Source organism: Thalia democratica, chromosome 6, assembly GCF_965202585.1.
Source record: "Thalia democratica chromosome 6, ktThaDemo2.hap1.1, whole genome shotgun sequence".
Classification (NCBI taxonomy): Eukaryota; Metazoa; Chordata; class Thaliacea; order Salpida; family Salpidae; genus Thalia; species Thalia democratica.
Genome location: NC_139170.1, coordinates 9,696,912 through 9,717,250, shown reverse-complemented (window position 1 = coordinate 9,717,250; position 20,339 = coordinate 9,696,912). Strand labels below are relative to the sequence as shown.

General features: G+C 25.6%; 1 protein-coding gene and 1 long non-coding RNA gene across 2 annotated transcripts; both read left to right on the top strand.

Moving 5' to 3' along the window:
* The first annotated feature begins 10,579 nt into the window (after positions 1-10,579).
* LOC145838449 (uncharacterized) lies at positions 10,580-12,890 on the top strand. The gene is made up of 3 exons (XR_014370029.1): positions 10,580-10,704; positions 11,932-11,982; positions 12,389-12,890. It is a non-coding gene; the product is annotated as an uncharacterized LOC145838449 (long non-coding RNA).
* A 6,326-nt stretch (positions 12,891-19,216) lies between these two features.
* LOC145838709 (DNA (cytosine-5)-methyltransferase 3B-like) lies at positions 19,217-20,098 on the top strand. The gene has a single exon (XM_082946336.1). It carries the CDS (start codon positions 19,217-19,219, stop codon positions 20,096-20,098), a length of 882 nt encoding a protein of 293 aa, XP_082802462.1.
* Positions 20,099-20,339: the final 241 nt, after the last annotated feature.

The window sequence follows — 20,339 nt, the reverse complement described above, 5'->3', positions numbered from 1 at the left end:
CCGAGCACACCACTTTGATGCCAGATTTTTTGTTTACAGAGAGATAGAAAATGAAACTTTAAGGCATATTAAAGAAGATTATCTGCTAGAGATAAAACAGTGATACTAAAGTTGTCTAAAGTATTTTCTATCCTTAAGTTTTTACTTTTGCTTTGTAACTAAAGTCAATGATATAAAGTTTCATCCGTAAAAAAATACTTCTTTGCTTTAACTTCTATTAAGTTTTAAAATACAATTTTATATGTTTGTTGTTGGCTTGTGTAACATTTTATATATTGTAAAAGAACATTTTGTTCATCTTAAAAGTTTAAGGTATGAGCTAAGCAAATTTGTACAAGCTTTTCTTGATAAACTTGGTCTGTTTTTATAACGTGTTTAACTTCGTTTTCATTCGATACAATTTTCTAAACCAAATCAGATTTAAGAAAACTTGATTTGTACAATAACTAGCATCTGGAACTTGTCATACAGATTTAATAAATTTATTAAAACGATCTTCTTAAGCATGGGCTAAAATGGGATGTTAAGTGGCATTTGTCATTTTTGTTGACTAGAAAATTAAATAAAACGTTATACATACTTAATTCAACTGAATTTCTTATTATCAAACTTATTATTAGTTTTATATTTTTTTGCTGTTTCAATTACTTTTTTTTAGGTAGAAAAACATTAGAACTCACTCTCCTCTCTGCAACGACAAACGTTTTCTGAAGGTCTAGCGAGTGAGTTTGAGCTCATCATGTGTTAACTTCAAAAACAATGTAAGCAAAAATGCAGCCAATCGTTGCCAATTTTTAATTGAAATGTTGTTGAAAATTCTCATGACATCGTCAAAAAATGTCTTGGAAAAGTACACAAAATATTTGAAGTAATTACCTATAACCAGTGGAGACACTTGGTATTTTTGTCAGGGAAGCTGAAAATTTACAAACATTTAAAAAACCCCTTTATTTGATATTTTATAAAACTAATTTACTTAGACAAAACTAATAGAGTTACAACAAATCGTTTTTAAACAAAATTTTATTCAAAAAATAACAGTTTTATTAGATAAAAAAATTATAATATAGTTTATTGAACGAAAAAAAAGCTCACTATATTTGGTCTTAGAACCTGGTGCAAAAAGAACTTTTTTTTGGTTGGGGCATCTGCTCCAGTGCTCTACCTAACGTGACGCTCCTGTTAAAGACCGTTTTTACCGTTTTATGTATTATAAAGTTTTAACCTAAGTAAATTTGTTTTTACTACTAAAAGTTTTTGAATTGTTAATTTTAAGCAACCGCTGTTTTTATTTGAAAAAAACATTAAAAAAATTCAAAATACTGTTTGCAACAACCTACAAAAAGTTATGTTTGTATTTACATAAGTTTATTTAATGTAAACTTTAACTTTTCTACCTAAGGAAAATGAGGTGTAGTGTCTAACGGGGATTTGTACATGATCCTCAAAAACTGTTAAATTACCATAAAAGCACCTTAAAGTTTAAAAAATGTCAAATTAAAAAAAATTGAGTTTACAAACGACTTATCTTTTTTTATAAACCTTAAACAAAAAAAAAGAAAATTCTTTTCTACTTGTATTTCTTTATTTTTGCGCAGTTTAATGATATTTCAATTCTAAAGTAAAACTATGAAATATTTTTAGGTAACATTTAGTTTAAAGAAAAAACTGGCCACACTTCAATTTACCTAACTTCTATAAACTTGGAGTATTAAAAAAATTCAAAATAGTCTTAAACAGTAAACCCAAGTATGTATAGTAATTGTCAGATTCTTTAGCTACCAAAAAAAAACAATGTCCGTTCAGCAGCCCACAAGTAGATTAGTTGACTTTTGAAAATACTTACTAAGTAGCAAGGTTGCTAGATTTTACCAGCTAAAAGCCACCTCAATTAAAATACTTGCTTATGCAAAACATGTGCAAGTTCAAAAGTTATAGCAACTCTGCTAAGCCGTACTATTCATTATCTAATGATAAAATTAAAACTTGAAACTTTTTCACTAGTTCTTGATTTTAAAGAATCATGGCAGTGAACGAGTCCTAAAAATGAGTTAAGCGTCTACATAGCTATTAGTGTTAATCGGAGTTATATGCTTCTAAACTTAAGACTCCTAACAGACATCTTTACACAAATTCAACTATTATTTTCCCGGTTAATGTATAAAAGCAATTTGAGTAAAACTTGTGGTTTTTAATTAAAATTCTTTCTGAACATTGAAAAATCTTCAATGCGTTATGTAAAAATAAATTGATCTTAAAATCAAACTTTTTTTTTGTTTTTTAAAAGAAAATGCGTATTTAGTCGAATGAGGTACTTAGAATTTGATTAAATAGTCGATAATGTTCAACAAAAAAAATTCTGTTTACAAAATGATTCAAAGATAAATTTAACTTTTAAAGTTAAATCAATTTTTATTTAACAAAGAGCTTATTTGAAAAGTGTTCACCTATTGTTTTTACCAAAAGTGAAAATAAAATCATAAGCCTGCATATAATTCATTAAATGTATTGCAACCAAATAAAAAATATAACTTAAACTTGGAAACTGGAAGTATGTTTATTGAAAGAAATTTCAGCAAGAAACTTTGTTGAGTATAATAATTTCATATTAAAGTTAAGTCTAAAGGTAAAAAAATAAAGCTATTTAGAAAATTTAGTAAAGCTGTAATGAATGATACCATTCCATACAAATTGAACAGTGTTTTTTTACGAAACTAGTGTTTATATGAAAAATTAAAAAATGTTTATTTCCGCAACTTTAAATTTAAAAGCAAGAGCCTCTTTTGAGTAAGACAATCTAAAACTGTGAAGTTTTCTAGCAGTTATTATTATTAAGACAAGTTAATTGAAAGTAGGGTTGTATAAAAATAGTTATGTACCATATTTTATTATCTATTGTAGTTTAGTTTACTTTGGAAATAACGAAATTATTAGAATAGTTGTTCTATAACAAACCTTTAAACTATTTTATTATTTAGTTTTTATTTACGTTTTATTCAATAAGATGTGAACAGAGTCGTTTTTAATTTTTAAACCTACCGTAGTATAGTTAGTTTTTATAGTCGAAAGTAGCCTGCAACTGTATTTTTATTTGTATAATTGTAAATAAATTAAACAGCTTTTTGTTGTTATAACAGTTGATAAAAAATTTGTTTTATTTTTGCTACATTAAGTTGAAAATCAAGAACTGTTTTCGGATAAGATTTAAATCTCAATAGTACATTATTATTTATTACAATCTAATAATTAGAACTATGGAGGCTTCATTGTACTAAATTTGCAAGATAGCTAAAGCTTTGTTACTTAAAAAAACAGTTTACAATATTATTAATTTTTATACTAATAACTTTGATTTTATCTTTTAAACGAATTTGGAAAAAGTTAAACTTTAGTGTTAGTTTATTAATTTTAGCATAAGAATTATCATTTTCTAAAAGTAAAAATGTTTCAATAAGTTTATACTTATAGAACTATGTTATAACAGAAATTAATAACAACTAATATTTTAAACAAAACTTTTAGGTTATTTTTAGTCATTATTTCAGTCATTTGCATGAAGCATACAAATAAAAAAAAAAAAAAAAAAATTAACTAAACACTTTTAAAGTTGTGTTTTCCAAAACAAGTAAAATAAAAAATAGTTTTATTAAATTATGTGTTTATTATCTTTGAAAAATACCTATTAGGCGATTTACAGTTACTATTAGAGGTTTAAAACCTCACAATTCGCATCTTTACACCCTCTAAAGTTTCTTTTATAATTTTAAAAAAATCTCAATTTTTTTAATTAATAGTTGGTCATTTTTTTATGAAACAAAACTTTTGGTTTGAACTTCATGTATTGTGCAGATAAGATTCTGAGTTGTGCAGCTCTTTAAAAGAAATGTATTTTATTTTATTAATTGTGTATAAACTTCATATGTTTTCTTTATGTGCGACTCATATACATACAAACAGTTAAAAATATTTCAATTAGGCTTGCACGTTTATAATCTAAGCTTAATTTTTATAATAAGAAAATTTGGCCTTTCATTTTTTAATCTTAAAATTTTTACATAGTACACTAACCGAAAATTTCATAAAATTATATTTTTGTGCTAAGAATATGTGTTATTTGTAAGTTATCTTTTTCTCCTAAAAGCATATTAGTAGTTACGTTAGTAACTTTTTAACAAATAAGATGTGTATAAAGTTTTCATAATAGTTTTTATGAATCTTTCTTGAAAATTTTACTTGCAAAATGAGTTAGCAAGTTTTTGGTTGAGCAGTATAGTTTTCTGTTTACAACTTATTTGGAATAATCATACAATGATTTTCATATAGAAGTTTTATCTTGTTTTGCAAAAAGCTGCAAGGCTGCTTTGAATAAATAATAAGAGATTAAAAATAAACTGCATAGATTGTAGGTATTATAAATCATTAAAATTTTCAGATTATTAAAGTTTTATCAAACATTGAAAAGTAAGCTAATGTTGTTACTTACCATAAAAAAAAAACAACAAAGATATCTAAATAAAAAATATAAGAACTTATTTAAATTTTAGATTGCATTAAGAACACAAGTATTCTATTAGATACAATTCCTATATAGAACAAAGTTCACTTTATCAGAGATATTTATTTATAATCAGATAAAACTTAATTATAGTAAAATATAAAATTATTTTTAAAATAAAGTAATAGTCAAGGTCAAATAAAACTAACTAAAAATAATAAAAACGTATAAAAATTTCACACATACATAAGTTACGACTTATGCAAAAATTTCACCAACTTAAAATTGATGACCCGTGCAAATGTAGCACCTCTTAAAAAGTGTCATCAGAGCGAAACTGACGTTGTGCGATTCGGAACCGTTCCCTAGACAACTTGTAATTATTGAGCAGTTTGATTCATAATGTATGTTAAATAAAAAGAATGTGTAATTAAAACTACTAAGTAGTCTAAAAAAAATTAAACTTGTGTTTGCAAAATATAAGGAGTAGTAAGCTTTTGAAAAAGAAACAATTTTCTCATTTATTAGAAGTATTCAAAATTAGTAATTGATAGACAAACTTATTATTTGTACTTCTCAACTATGTATTTAATACATAACTAAACTGGTGAATCTTTACTTGTTTTGTAACTTGTTTTTTGTCAAACAGCAATTATACTTTATCTTATTTCTTTTGTAATATTAAGAAAATATTTGAAATTTCTGTTTAAATAGCTTTAATTTAAGCTACATGTTTAAAAAGAAATTAATAAAAGAAAATTTAACTTATTTAGCTTCAAATCGAAAAACTAAGCTTACAATTTTTAAATAGTAAAATGTTGTACTGAACTATTAATATTTATTTAATATTTTAAATTAACATTGTTTATAGCTTATACGTAAAGTTATATAACAAATATTTCAACTCTAAGGGAATAATTTTGGTTAGTAGTTAGTTAATATTAATTAAAATAATCGGTTTAGAAACCTTACAAAGAACTAAACGAATATTTGTACATAATTTTTGAAGTAGTTTTAATTCAAATTTGTTGAAACTTTAAAAAATTAGTACATGGTCGCCAAAAAAGTAAATGTATAAAACTAGTTTACCATTTATTTCTAATTTAATTTTATCCAAATTAGTTGGAAAAACACTTTATCAAGCATTACGGACTGTACGATAGATTTTTTACAGTATCATAAACTTTAAACTATAATTATAAAGTCAAATGGTTTATTAAACTTAAGGTAGAACATGTTTATTTAATTTTAAAAATAATTGTATGTTTTATTTCTAATATCTAATCAAAATTTGAGCAAATCACATCTTAGCTTGTTGATTTATTCTAAAACAAAAACTTTTTTCGAGTAAACAGGTTAAAAAAATGACTAGTTATTTAACCGTACTTTATAAATATGTTATTTATAAATTAAAAAGATTATTAAAGCTGTATTTTTATACTAATTTAATACTTTTATAAATTGCGTAGTTTAAACTATTTATTTAATTCAAAATACGTAAATACTTAAAAGTTTTATTTGAAATCAAGCTTGCACAAGCTTAAAAGTCTCAAGCAATTAGATTAACATAACCATATGCCTAGTTATTCACGTTTGACTTGTTCAAAACGTTAAAGTTTATTTAAACTTTTTAAAATAGTTATAAACAGCTTCATTACATGTAAAAAATATAAAGATATATCTAATAGAAAGTGTAGCAACTTCTTAACTTATAGGTTTTTAATGAGCTACAAGTTAAAGCTTCTAACATGAGTATACGGTTTCACACCTATCCTTTAAAAAGCTTTTAAAATAAAAAGGTTAATTAGTACATTTTGTTTTGCTGTTTATAAAATCTTTGAAAGTTTTAAATTAATAATATATATGTATGATACTATTTAAAAGTAAAACATCTTGTGCAAAAATACGAGTCAAATTTGATCGAAAATCATGATTGAATTAAGTAATAACTTTAATAATAATATTATAAATATAGTAAGTTTACTAATTGAATGTCTAAAACTTTTAATGTCACTATTTGAAACATTTTAAGCTGTACTAAACCGAAGTAAAGATATTATAGCAAAACTTTAATAAAGCAATATAAGCTTTAAGAATTACACAATAAAAGCAGATATAATAAAAATATATAAAATAATTTTCATGAAAAACAAAAAAGTTTAGTCTGGTTGACAAACCAATCATATTTATATAAGCTGAGTTTTAAGGATATTATATAAACAGTTTTTTAATAATAAGTAAACGAAAAGAGTATTTAGAATAAGATTCGAAAAGTCTTCAATTTTTTATTTCACAGTGTCGTTAATTTCATTTTCTTTAAATAAATTTTAAAATTTTCTTATATACTCAAACAATAAAAACTTAGCTTTTTTGTTCAGTTTTCATAAACAAGTCTTGCGGATTGAAAAAAAATCTACTTTGTCAAATTAAAAAAACATAAGTTTGTTTGAGCTTAAAAAATTAATCAGTAGAAAGAAAATGCTCGGAAACTTTTAGATGTTTGAAAGCTACTTTAATTGTATTTATAAATAAATTTTCAATAATTGTAATTTATATATAACTACTTAATTTTGTTCGAATTTATGGTGTTAAACGGAGAATAATTATCTTTTGTTAATGTGCATAAATGAATACTTTTAAATGTATCAAAAATACTGAGAAAATCTTTAAAGAAATGTTTTTATATAAAGACTTACAATTTTTGAATAGACTTTTAATATTTAATACAAGTAAAAGTGAATGGTATATATTAACTACTACATTAGCTAGACATCGTGCTTGAGCCAGACAATAACAAATATTCTTTATTAACGTTTTTGAAACATATTTTTAATTTTCTTGTAAAGACTAGATTCTTTAAAAACTCTTTCTTAAAAATATATCTGATAAATTAAACTCTGGCATGTATCTTTAAGTTTTTTTTATTTTAATATTTTTCACCTAATAAAGCAAAGTTTTTAAATCTACACAGATATAAAATAGAAAGACCCTTTAGTATTGAACAAGTGTTTATTTCAAAAAAGAGGAACAATTTAAAAATGTTGTTCTAAACCAGCGAACTAAACTTCCTCAAGATAATGTTAGAGTAGCGTGCAAAGCTTCTGAACTTTCATAATTAGTCGCTTAATTCCAAACTACGTTTAATTAGTAGGCATGTTGAAATTCAACTGAACCTCAAACGGTATGCCATTACTGATGCGATTGTGCAAAGTCATAGTAGTTTGCACAGCAATGTAAACAGGTTTTATTGAAAAATAGTTTTAGGTTATTCTAAAGAAAACAAAATAAAATTTTTAAGAAACCGCTGTTGTATAAAACGCGATGATGGTAATGAAAAGGAAGTTGGTTTAAAAACAAGGTTTTCTTTCATTACAGGCTTTTTAATAACAGTTTAAAGAGTATTTAGCAAAAAACTTATCTGAAACAAATCTCTAATTATGTCTCAATTTCATATAAATGGACAATTTGTAGAATCTTAATCTAAAAACAAGTTTTGACGAAATTACTTTACAAAAAGCAATCAAAATGGTAAAAAAAACGTTTGTTCTACAAAAAAGGGAATTCATTAGTAGAACATGTTAAACAGTGAGCTATTGTTTGTTATTCAAATAAAATTTCTAAGAACATTATAATTTTATTTAATACTTTATGAAAATTATAAGTACTACAAAAACTTTAGAGTTTTTATATAAATAGAAATTATAACAAGTTTTACCTTTACTTATGTATAACGAAAAGTTAAAACGCAATACAAACTGTAAAAGGAAGTAGTATTTTTTGCAATACTAAACTATTAGGAAACGTTTTCATAGTCTAAAAAGAACTTGTAAGTTTTCTTAAAGTCTTTTTTTGATTGATATCATACCATTTAACTTACGTTTTTAAAACGAAGGTTACAACGTTTAAAACAGACTTTAAAAGAATACTCAAGTTTCGTTTTTTAACTGTTCAAAGATAAATGTTTTTCTTCAAACAAACAGCTGTGAGTAATAAAACTTTAAATTCTAAAAGTTCATTCACGCATAACCTTACAACGATTACGACAAGTGCTTGTGTGGATGTTAACGAGAAAAGTTTTCATTTTTTTCTTTTTTGTAAGTTGAGAGGCTACAAGTTATAAATACATGCATGCAGTATAAAACTCTTTTGTTTTAAAACTTTAGCAAATAAGTTGTAAATTACAAATTTTTTGCTGTGGTGTTTTGTTGAAATTAGTTGAAAGTTAATATACTGTTGTTGTTATTGCAAAGAAAGTTCCGTTTTTTAAGCTGTATACACGCTAGCTTTTTTGTTTAATTCATTGTTAGTACAAGTAACAAAAATAAAAGTACAAGCAAAGTTTGCACAAGAGTTTTGTTCAAATTCTTGTGTTATGATTAGCAAACAGTACAATGTTTTTCGTTGAACTTTTTTACAAAGGCCTTTCAGCATGAAATTTAAAATTTTCCATGGTTATCTTTACAGAGTTGCATGTGTATATAAGAAAAAAAGAGATCTAATTAGCATTAAATGCGAATTTGTCATGGATAATATAATCGATACTTTATTTAAAAAAGAGATTGCAAAAACCGTAATCAATGAAAACTCTAATTCAACAAAAAAAAAAAAATCTAACGAAATTGGCATTTTTCAAAATGTTAAAATATTTATGCGACTTTTAAATTTGATCTTGTTATTTCAGGTGAATGAGAGAAATACATATTTTTTATTTTAAATGCGCGCTATCCTAATGCTAGGTTTTAGATAATCTGATTGTTTAAGATCTTTTAGAAGCCAAGTTTCAAAAGTCAGCTTTGAAGCCTTCAAAAAACTTAGTTTTACGTTTTAGTAATTACAAGCTTTAAATAAATCAAGTTCACTTGTTTAAAGTGGTAGTTTGTATGTTTAATAAAAATAAACTTTTTTGTAAAACTTTACAAAATGGAACACAAGTAAAATTAGATATATAAAACTGTCGACTTGCATTCGCTATAAAAAATTGAATAAACTTTAAAAGTATTTCATTAAGTTTGTGTAAAACAAAACTTAAATAGTTTTATGTATTTCTGTGTTTAAATAAAAAAATCAGTGTACGATAAAGTTAAATAAAATTAGATTATTATTGTTTTTTATTAAGCTACTATCACTACAAATTTTTAAAATGTAATACCAAAACAACGCTTCAGTCGTTTAAACGATTTAAAAAAGATTTTCAGTTGATTAGTAAAGTCTGTAAAAATTAAAGTAAACAAGAATTAAATTAGGCAAATCTTGAAATAAAACTGGCAATTAGATATTTAAGACTTAGCCAAAATCTCAAACTACATTTTGATTGTTTTTGTTCCTGATTGCCTTTTTTATTTTAAGTTTATCCTAATGTCTTTTATGTTTACATTAATTTTTACAGATTTTAGTAATTAGCTGAAGATTTTCTTTAAATTGTTTTAAACGAGTAAAACATTGTTTTGGTATTAAAATTAGAAAAATTAAAGTTACATTATTCTTCTTATTTATAAGTCATAAACTTGTTTTTGAAATCCTAAAACTTAAAAGTGCACATTAAACTACTATGAAAAGTTTATTTACTTTTGAGAAAAAACAACGTGCTTTTATTTACCCAGTAAATTTTTTTTCTTTATTAACACAGTGCACAAAATACTGAACAAGTGGCATAAAACAATGCTTCTAAGTCAAATATTAAAAAAAAAAGAATTTAATTTGAAAAACTCTGTTTAAGATAATTTACATATACGTTTATTATTTAAATCTTATATTGCGAAGTTTGTTTATTTAAAATTATTCTCTAATTTACAAAGCTCTATGTATTTTTGACGTTCTATAGAAGCATTTTATTTTACATAATTTTAGTTTAACAAGCAAATTTTTATGATAAACTAAATAAAAAAGTATTTACTTAGTTGCTTATTTTCTAAAAATATATTACTAAAGCAAACAAACCAAGTTTTTATTCCAATGTAGGTTGAAAACAAAAGTAGAAGAAATTTTAGTAATTTTGCTCTAAAAGCTTATGTTAATACTTTAAATTTAAGTTTCTAGATTTATGTTTTTAAACTACAGTACAATAATTTGTTATAATTTCTATGTAGCAAAACATATTTAAACTTGCAAAACAGAACTTTTAATTTGTAATCAGTTAAGTATTTTTATTTGCAACCTTGTCTACAAAAACGGAAAAGGAACTTAAAGTATGTGCTGAGTAATTTTCAAAGGTTAGTTAACGTATAATCTGTTTTAAATACTTTTGAAAATAAAACTTTTTGCTTGTATGATATAACTTGTAAAAATTGTTATGTTGTGGAGTAAAATGTTGCTAGTTAATCATTTATTTTCTGCTTATTCAATTCAACTGTAGAATTAAATTATACAACAAGTTTGTTAGTATAAAGATAAGCTTAATAGTTTTTAGTGCACTTAAGTTGTGTTTTATATATTTTTTTTAAGTAAATAAAAAGCATAAATCAGTTATAAAACTTACACCAGTTTTTATACAAAAAAGTTTATATCAAAAGAACCAAGTAACTACATTTTCTGCTAAAAACTTAGTCAAAAAATTTTTAGTACAATTTATTCAAAACAAATTTAATTAAATTAGGTCGAACATTGAATTACAATAAAACACTAAATATATCTAATCAAATTATTTTTATTAAACCGTAATTTAAATTCTATTCCATTCCAATTTTTATTGTAATTTCTACTAAAAAAAAGATTAAAAAATTTCTTAATTTAGGTTGCATTTTTATGTTACAGTCTTCTAAAAAGTTAAAAATATATTTTTTTGCTTGCTTCTTGTGTTATAAGCACTCAAAATTTTAAACCAACTAACTAAGAAACTTATTTTAATTATTTTTTTTGTCCAGGTTATGTTTTACTTAAAATATATAAAACTAAACTATTTTTAGTAAACCATAGTTAAAATATTTTCTAGTCCAATTTCTATACAAAAAAAAATTTCTACTAAAAAAAAGATTAAATAATTATTTAGCTTAGGTTGCATTATTATGTAACAGTCTTTTGAAAAGTTAGAAACATATTTTTTAGCTTGCTTCTTGTATTATAAACACTCAAAATTTTAAACCCAGTCACTAAGAAAATTATTTCAATTACTTTTTTTCCGGGTCATGTTTTACTTAAAACAAATAAACTATAAATGCGCGTGTTATTTTAATTTTAAACAAACATCGTATTTATCGTTTTTTTTTTAAATTTTGGAGTTTGAACTTGGTCCAAGTATTTTCAGCGTGTCAATTTTGTTAGCTTATAAAACTAATTTAATTTAAATTTCAGCTTTGCAAGGCACCTTAACCAATTTAAATATTTTGCAGACATTTAAACACTTTTTTAAGTTTTGTAAGCTCTGTATGTTTATAAAATAAAAAATGAATAAAAGATTCACTTATTCAAATTTTTAAAGTTATTATTTAATTTTATTTCAGCTTTGGAAGCCCTGTTCACTTGTTCTTGTCTCAGAGATTCTAAAGACAAAGGTATGTTTTCAAGTTGCATATTATATAATGAAAATAGAGCTATATATTTAAAAAAAAAATATGACAAAAAGTCTGTTTAGCCTTACTTGGTAACTAAAAAAAACATACCTTTGAGTGGCACAACTTTTAAATTCTACCATTTAAAGTATGTATTCTTAAAATGCATTTAGACTATTTTATTTAGAAGCATAAGTATTCTGATTTTATTTGATTTTTTATTGTTTTTTTAAATATTTACTTATCTAAAAAAACTGAATACCTGAATAATTAAAATTATAAAATCTAACTTTTTTATACACTGTTTTAATAACAAGCATACTTCTTATAAGAATGCTTCAATGCTTTTTAAAGTTTCATAAAACTAAATAAAAATGTAAAATGATTAAAAAAGTTTGACGTGTTTTAGAAGATGACGGGCAACCGAAGCAGGAACCGGCGGTAATTTCATCCCAGCCCCACAAAACCCCCAAATACGAAGAAAATTACGGAGGGGGCTGACGCTAGGTGGCGATATGTTGCCGAAAAGTTTTTAAATTTTTACTTTTTGATTCTTTAAAATTTTCACAACTTAATGACGAGAATTTCCGAAACCTGGAAAGGTGGAAGTTCTTTGAAAAATTGTTGTGCAATTTTAGAATTCGTTTTTTTTTATTCTTTAAAATTATACTACAAAATTTGTTCAGAGTCTTTGCATCAAAAACTTTAATTATTTTTCAAATTTTAATAAGTTATATCTTTTATTGCTGTAGAGCTTAATGCTTGATAGATAAAAATATATCAGTTCTAATTTTTACAATTCTAATGATGAGAATATCTTAGAACTTTACAAAGTAGATATTTCTCTGAAATCTATTGTTGATTTAGAATTCGTTTAGTTTAAAGAAATAATTAAACAGTTACCAAAGATATTGAAACTATATAAAGGTTTTAATTTATAGATATTTTTTAAATTCTCTCTTTTATTTATTTTTCGATATGATATTTTGTTTGTTGTAAAGCAATATAACTCTTATAATATAACTTTGTTAAACAAGTTTAAAACCTAATATTTTGTATACTTTTAATAAAAACAAACTTTAAAAAAAGTCTTCAGTTGGAATTTAAGTTAAATAAAACAAGTTTTGCTAAAATAAACTTTTAGATTTAACTTAAGCTTTTACTAGTTATTGGTTCTATAGAGTTTTATAATTAACCTAAGTGATACGAATGTTTGTGAAACAGCTAAAAAAAACCATTGACAAATATTATGCTTTCTTTATCTACCAAATCTAAATTTAAGGCACATTTAATTTAAATATTTAGATGTTGACATTTGGATTACTTCTTTGAAATCATTTCACGATTGAAGTCATGAAATTTTGATTAGTCGATGACAGTTAAATGGGTTTAACTTATAAGTTGTAAAGCTTTTGAAGAAAGGAGAAAAAAGCATTAACAAAATTTTAATCCGGTAAAAATGTTTTAAGATTGCACTTTATTTATTTCCATTCAACAACTATTCGACAACAGTTACAATGAGTAATAAATCTTAAGTTTCATAGACAAAATACTTTAGCTTGACTTTTATTTTCTTGGTCTCAAACTGTAAGTCTAATAAAAAACTTGTTTATCTTTTTAATTAAAGTAGTTTTTCCTAGCTGCTGCTATACACTTAGTTTTATCTAACTAAACGTTATTTTTAACGCTTAAAAGGCATATTTGTAAAACTTTAAATAAATAATTTTTACTTAAAGTGTTAATTTAATTTTAAATAAGACATCAGTGAAATACAGCTTTTTTTTTCGTCAACAAATAATTATGAAGTATTTTTTTAAGGTATAGAAAATTTTTGAGAATGCATATTTTGTTTCTGCTCATCTAGTTTTTATTATATACTAAAAAAAAACTCTACTATAATATAGCGCAGTTGTATAAATGTTAACATCTTTGTAATGTTTATTTATTATAAGTATATTTATTTGAGATAGATATTGTAAAACAATTTAAAGTATAACTACTTGTAAATGTTATGATAAACATTTTAAAGTTTAAACCTATCATTTTTCTACACTATTGATCTACGATTTTGAAGGTATACCATTACTAAAAATCTCTATGACAAACTATTTATAAGAACATACAAAACTTACAAGCTTTTAGTACAAAGTGCTACTTCGTTCAATTAAAAAAAACACACAAAACACGTTTATTCTCATGATTTTTTATACCTTAATTGTGAATAGTGGCAATCTATAATAAACTTTTCTTATTTTCTTTACTCAAATCTAACTTATAAAAAATATATATGAAAAAAAAAACTTCTTTTAATATGTCACTATGTTGCATTTAGACTTTTATACAGCATTTTTGCTTACAAATTATAAGTCGAACGAGCAATATCTTGTTCTTCAAGTTTATATTAAAAAGTTGTTTTACAAATTTTTCAAAAAAAAAAAATTAAAGATCAAATAAACTAACTAAGAACTGAAAAGGATGTAAAATTATATAGTTTTCTATAAAAAGTAAAACTCAACTCAAACTACAGTTAAGTCATTTGAACTTTAAAAACATTTAGATAACTATAGTGTTGTTTAAATTAAATATGTTCAATAACATAAATCTATAACAACGTTGTTATTTTGATGTTTGTAGCAAGTTAAAGATTACTACCAAAAATTTTGTGAACTCTAATAACTAATGCGTGTCTTAAGAACAAAAAAAAAAACGAATTGGAACAAATGTAAAATTAAGTTTAAACAGGTACTTTTACAAAAGGTCTAGAGTAAATATTTATTCGAATGAAGACAAAAAGTTTGTAGTTATATGACTAATAAATGTATTTATCAAAGAACAAAATCGCTTACTACCAAATATTTAGTAAAAAAAAAAGTATTAGGTTATTGGAAAAGTTGGTTAATGAAAATTTATGGTTTATGAAACAATGCATTCAACAGCTTGATATAAAAAATAAAGACAGTCACCACCTTTATAGTCAGTTTCTTGTATTACTTTTAAGCATAACTGTAATCTAAGACTATTCCGTCAGTTTCAGTAGTAAGCAAAGTAAGGTGGTTTTGTAAGTCAGTGAGTTTGTTGTACTTCTAAAGTAACTTTAAGTCATGAATTCTTAAAAAAGAAATAATCACAACTAGCCTGTCTACAATGATTATTGCTGAAAACATATTAGTTTGATTACACCTTTATCGTTTAAACACAAGAACAACTATCAAAAAACGACAGATATAAGGCCACAAAGAATTTAATAAAAAATATGTTAAAAAAAAACTAAAAACGCCAAAACTTCATGTTAAAACTCAGTTTTTGAAGTATTTACCCATTAACAAAAATTCATAGATGTTAAAATACTATTTTGTTGAGAACTCAATAATATAAAATGAGATTTCAAAAATTAAAAGATATAAGAAGAATTTGTTTTGATTTACAAAGTACAAGCACGGTCACATTGACGAACACGTAAAAAATATTTTACACTTACAATCAAATGTGAAGCTAACACCTATCAGACAGTACATTGACAAGTGACAAGTAACCTTTCCTGTTCTGTTTCCCCTTTTCAATTCTGAACCTTCCTGTACAACCATTCCTTCTGTACGTCGATTAGCATAACCGTAACTATGGCACCACGTGATCAACATTGGGAATTTCCCTGTTTCGAAATCCCTAGTTATCTTCCACGTTACTGCTTTTTATTGTTACGGATCGGCGTTGTACTGCCTTTTCACATGTTTTTGCTGGAACTGCTTGTTTCGACGAACGTCATCGTCTTGTGGTCGTCTAAAGATTTCACCCGTCAGCTTCAACATGTGATCGCGTTCATTAAACTGTTGCATACGAGGATTTGTTGCAACTGATGCTGGCAGCTAGTCGGTAGAACCCACGTTAAGATGAGTCGCTGCCTCCCGATTCTCTTTTTGATTTTCTTCGATGAAGATGCACACTAGCATCTGCCTGTCGTGTCGCAAAAACCTCCTTTTAGTTTAGACGGCAGCTGAGTATCCAGTCAGCCTCTTCAAAATGACCACAAGGTGGCAGTCACGTTTCACAATTGAGCTTGTTGGTTTCTAGGGGCACCTAACGTGTGTGTGAAACCTTCAGGGGCGAAATACTTCTGTGTTTTTGCATTCTGTTGGGCCAGTTGACATGGTGGCAGCATGATCTGTCTGACTTGCGCAAAAGAGCTGGAAAGAAGAAAATGTTTAAGTTATTTTAGATTTGTTCAGTAAGTTTTAAATATATATACATATTTTCATTTAATATAAGATAATTTAAAAGGTATCTCACAGTTTGAGTTCAAAAGAAATTTAAATGCTTTTTGAACTATTTTGTACATGAAAAATCGAATAACGTTTTTTTTTTCTATGTCAACAGACTAAAAAAAAATTATAGCTATTCGTTCTGTTTTAGTTAGTTATTCAAAAATTCAAAAATTTTTAAATTTTATTTTTATGTTATATGTATAAATATTTTTTCATAAAACTTTTAGAGTTTCAATTTATTTAGATAAAATAATTAACCAATTAACATAAGTTTAAATCGGCTAAGTATTTTTTAATGCAACTACATAGTAGTCAGTTATAACTTACCTTTAAAAGTATTTACAAGCTTATTATATGTTTTTACAACCTTATAAGGTTTACGGTCAGCAGACTCTTGATACTTAAAGCAAAACATTCGAAATTTAGCTAATGAAAAATTATAATAAATGTATTACTTTCTAAATTAAATGTTTAATTAAATTCTCAGCTATAAAAAACAAAACTAGGTTTATTCTAAACCAAAACAATTCAGCAAATAACAGAAAATTGGTTTTAAGTAATAAGTAAAACTAAACTTAGCTTGACTAGCAATCTATTCAGAATAAAAATAAAATCTTGGCTCTATTTCATCATGTCAAAAAGTGTTAGCTGCTTGGTTTTCTTTCTGTGCGAGCCCTACTCAGATTAGGCTGCTTTGTTTAGCAAACGTTGATACTTTTCATGAGTGCTTTTTAGCTTGTGATAGAGCTCAGGAGCTATACCAAGTGCTGCTTCACTAGAGAGCTGACACTCTGTTTCCACAGCTTCAGTGTATAGCTTGGTGTACCCACGAAATTGACATTGACTATATCCTGCAGCCATCTCATCATTTTCTTCATCATGAAAGTGATTAGCACCTCTTTCTAGTTCATCAATTGCCTGTTGATTTTTAATCGCAATTTTGCAGGTAAGAATTATGTATTAAATGTTATTTAAAACAAAAAGACTTGTTTATTTGGCTTAATTATTTGGTGGCTAATTGTAAGAAAGAAAACAAACAACTAAATTTCATATTATACTATGTCGTCAAAAAGTACGCACTACCTGTGCTAAGTACGCACTTTTTGGTCGAGTTCAATTTGCGTACTACAGCGGTAGTCTACTGTAATTGCAATTGTATAATTTTCTCATAGTTGTAAAAAATGTTTACTTGAAGTAAGTTTAAAAGGTATTTTGCATAATACTTAAAATCAGTGTAAAGATTTTATTTCAAAACAAACTTAAATATCACTTATGAGAAAACAAAATGTATACTTTGCAAAACTAAAGCTAGGTTTAACTACTTTAAATGACAAAAATATCAAACAGCTTTTTATTTTCATGAATACTAGAGATCAAATTAAATTATTACACTTATTAGTTAAATATTTCACAATTTAGTGCTGACAAGTTGATTTTGTTGATTACTTAGCATTTTATCTCACTCCAATTTTATAAACGTATAGTACTTTGTTAAAATTTCCTTTCTATCATTTATAACTTGTAAAAAATTTTCTTTTAGTTTGTTTTTATTTCTTTCAATTTGATATAAATCTATTTTCACCTTTTTCTTTATAAGTCTTCAAATTTTGAGGATTCTATTTGTTCATAAACTTTCATTAAGTTCTATTTTTATATTTTTTAACAGAAATTAGCTGATTGAGAGTTAGTTTATTCATTAAACTTTTCTTTTAAATAAATTATAACATGGAACAGATTTTACTCTTTTGTTTTTTCTTTACCTAGTTTTTTAAGTTATAATGTAAAATACTTTTCTTAAAATTTAAAATACTTTTCTTACTTAAATTTTAGGTTTTTTTTTGTATATTTCTCAGTCTCATACCCACTGTTTGAAATCTAGTTATGTATATTGTCGGAACACAAATTGTTACTTTTAGCTGTTAAAGTACAAATTAATCCTGCTAGAGCTAGACAATTATATATTTTTATTTATTATTTTTATTTACATTATAAAATATTTTTTTTTACATTATAATAATGCTTATTTTCGTAAATTTAATTAACTATACTTATTAGTAATATTTTAAACGAATACTTACAATTACTAGAGTAAATAAAGAATAATAAATAAATTACTAATAAATAATAATTGTTTTCGTCAAATAACTTCACTTCATTTACCAGTAATGTCCTTGATAAAGACTTTTATTTACGAAAGTAAATAAAATAGTTTTTTTACAATGCATCTTAATTTATTTTAACTTTTTGATGTTTTTAATCAGTTTCTTATTAAACTTTAAAAACAGACTTGAATGTTTATAAAAACTGATATTAAACAACAAAATTTACATTCAGCTTGAATAGTTATGAATAGTGCAACACCAGAGAACTTAATTGCAGGTGCAAAAATTAAAGATGAAAAAGCAAAAGTTGAAGTGAGTGAAAGAAAATTAAATGAAGCTTTTAAACTAAAACTAGATAGAAATATAAATAAAACTGAAGGGTTAAAAAAAGCTAAATTTAATGTAGAAGCCAAAAAAACTCAAAAGCCTGTGAAAACTATGAAGCAGCCGTTTCAGACAGCCTCAGCAAGTAAAATAAATATTGCTCAAAAAACAATAAGTAACAGTTCTGAAAATCTTATAACCTCAAGTAAATCTTTAGAAAATAGTTAAGTTTTGGACATAAGTAAAACAAAATATTTTTCACTAAAACGACCCGACATGCCAAAGAGTAAAACTTATATGAGTTCAGCACCTTATAATAAACACCAAGTAAATAGTATTGCAACCAAGTTGTTTAATGATAAAAGTGAAAAATTGTCAAAAATAAAGGATTTTTTTTCAATGAAAAAACCTATTTGCCTGACAAATTTTTCAAAACATTTTTCTTTAAGCCACGATAAAGATGCTGATTGTGAGTACAATAAAAATAAACTTGAAACTTCTTATTGTCAAAGGCGAATCGATCCATGTCAGTACAATGACTTTACTCAAAACATGTGCAATAAAAACAGTAATAAAAATTACCTACAAAGTTTAAGAGCTTTATCACTTTACGGTGGTTTATGTGGTGGAATGTTGGCGCTGAAAAATAATGGTTTCATCATTGACAAATACTTCTCGTGCGAAAGTGATGAAAAATGCGTGAAAATTTTGAAGAAAAACCATCCTGAGGTGACGAACCTCCGCGATGTGAGAGATTTAAAAGGGGATTTTTTGTCTGAGCTCGGCGTAAATTTAGTGATCGGAGGAAGCCCGAGTAAAAAGCTTGAAAACAACAAGTTTTTTGATTTTCTCAAAATTCTCGAAATTTTAGAGCCAAAATGCTTCAAATGGCACCACAGATGCCCTTCAGGTGGTTGTAGCACTTGCGAAGAAACTCCCTTTTACTGGATATACGAAACCTCGCAAGCAACTGAAAAGTATACTAGGGACTGCGTTAGCCGTCATTTGGGCTGCAAACCTAAAAGTTTAGACGCCAAAATGTTCGGTCCGGTTGCTAAAAAGAAGCTTTTCTGGAGCAACATTCCTGGGATTGTCAACCTCGAACAGGGAAGGCAGAAAAGAAACTTTAAAATTGAAGACTGTCTGACCAAGGAGAGAAGTTTCAGATGCAAGCGTGAAATCGACACGATAAACAGCAGAAGAGACAGCGTTTTGATACACGAGAACGAAGGTGGCCATCGGCACACGAACGACTGCTACCTTTGCAGCGAGGAAGTTGAAAAAGTCACCGGAATGCCGGCTGGATACACAGAGGTGGAAGGTTTGTCGCCGCGCGAGAGACGCAAGTTGATTGCAGAGTCCTCCAGTGTGCCGTACCTGACTGAACTTTTAAAGTTGCTGAAAGCTTGTTTCAAAACTCAACAGGATATGTAATAAAATTACAATTTTTTTTGATACTTGATGTTTAACTAATTAGTTAAAAGGTTTTGTTTTCTTCCTAATGAAAATGTTTTCACAGCTTAATTATTATGTTTATAATTTTACAAGGCTTAGTTTTGCTTACTATTACGATTACTTCATGCTTTTTTAATGGCGATTTTTCATTCTATATGCTTTTCACGTGTTTTAATAACTTTGTTATTGATATTTAGATTGTTATTTTTTTGTTTTTTAA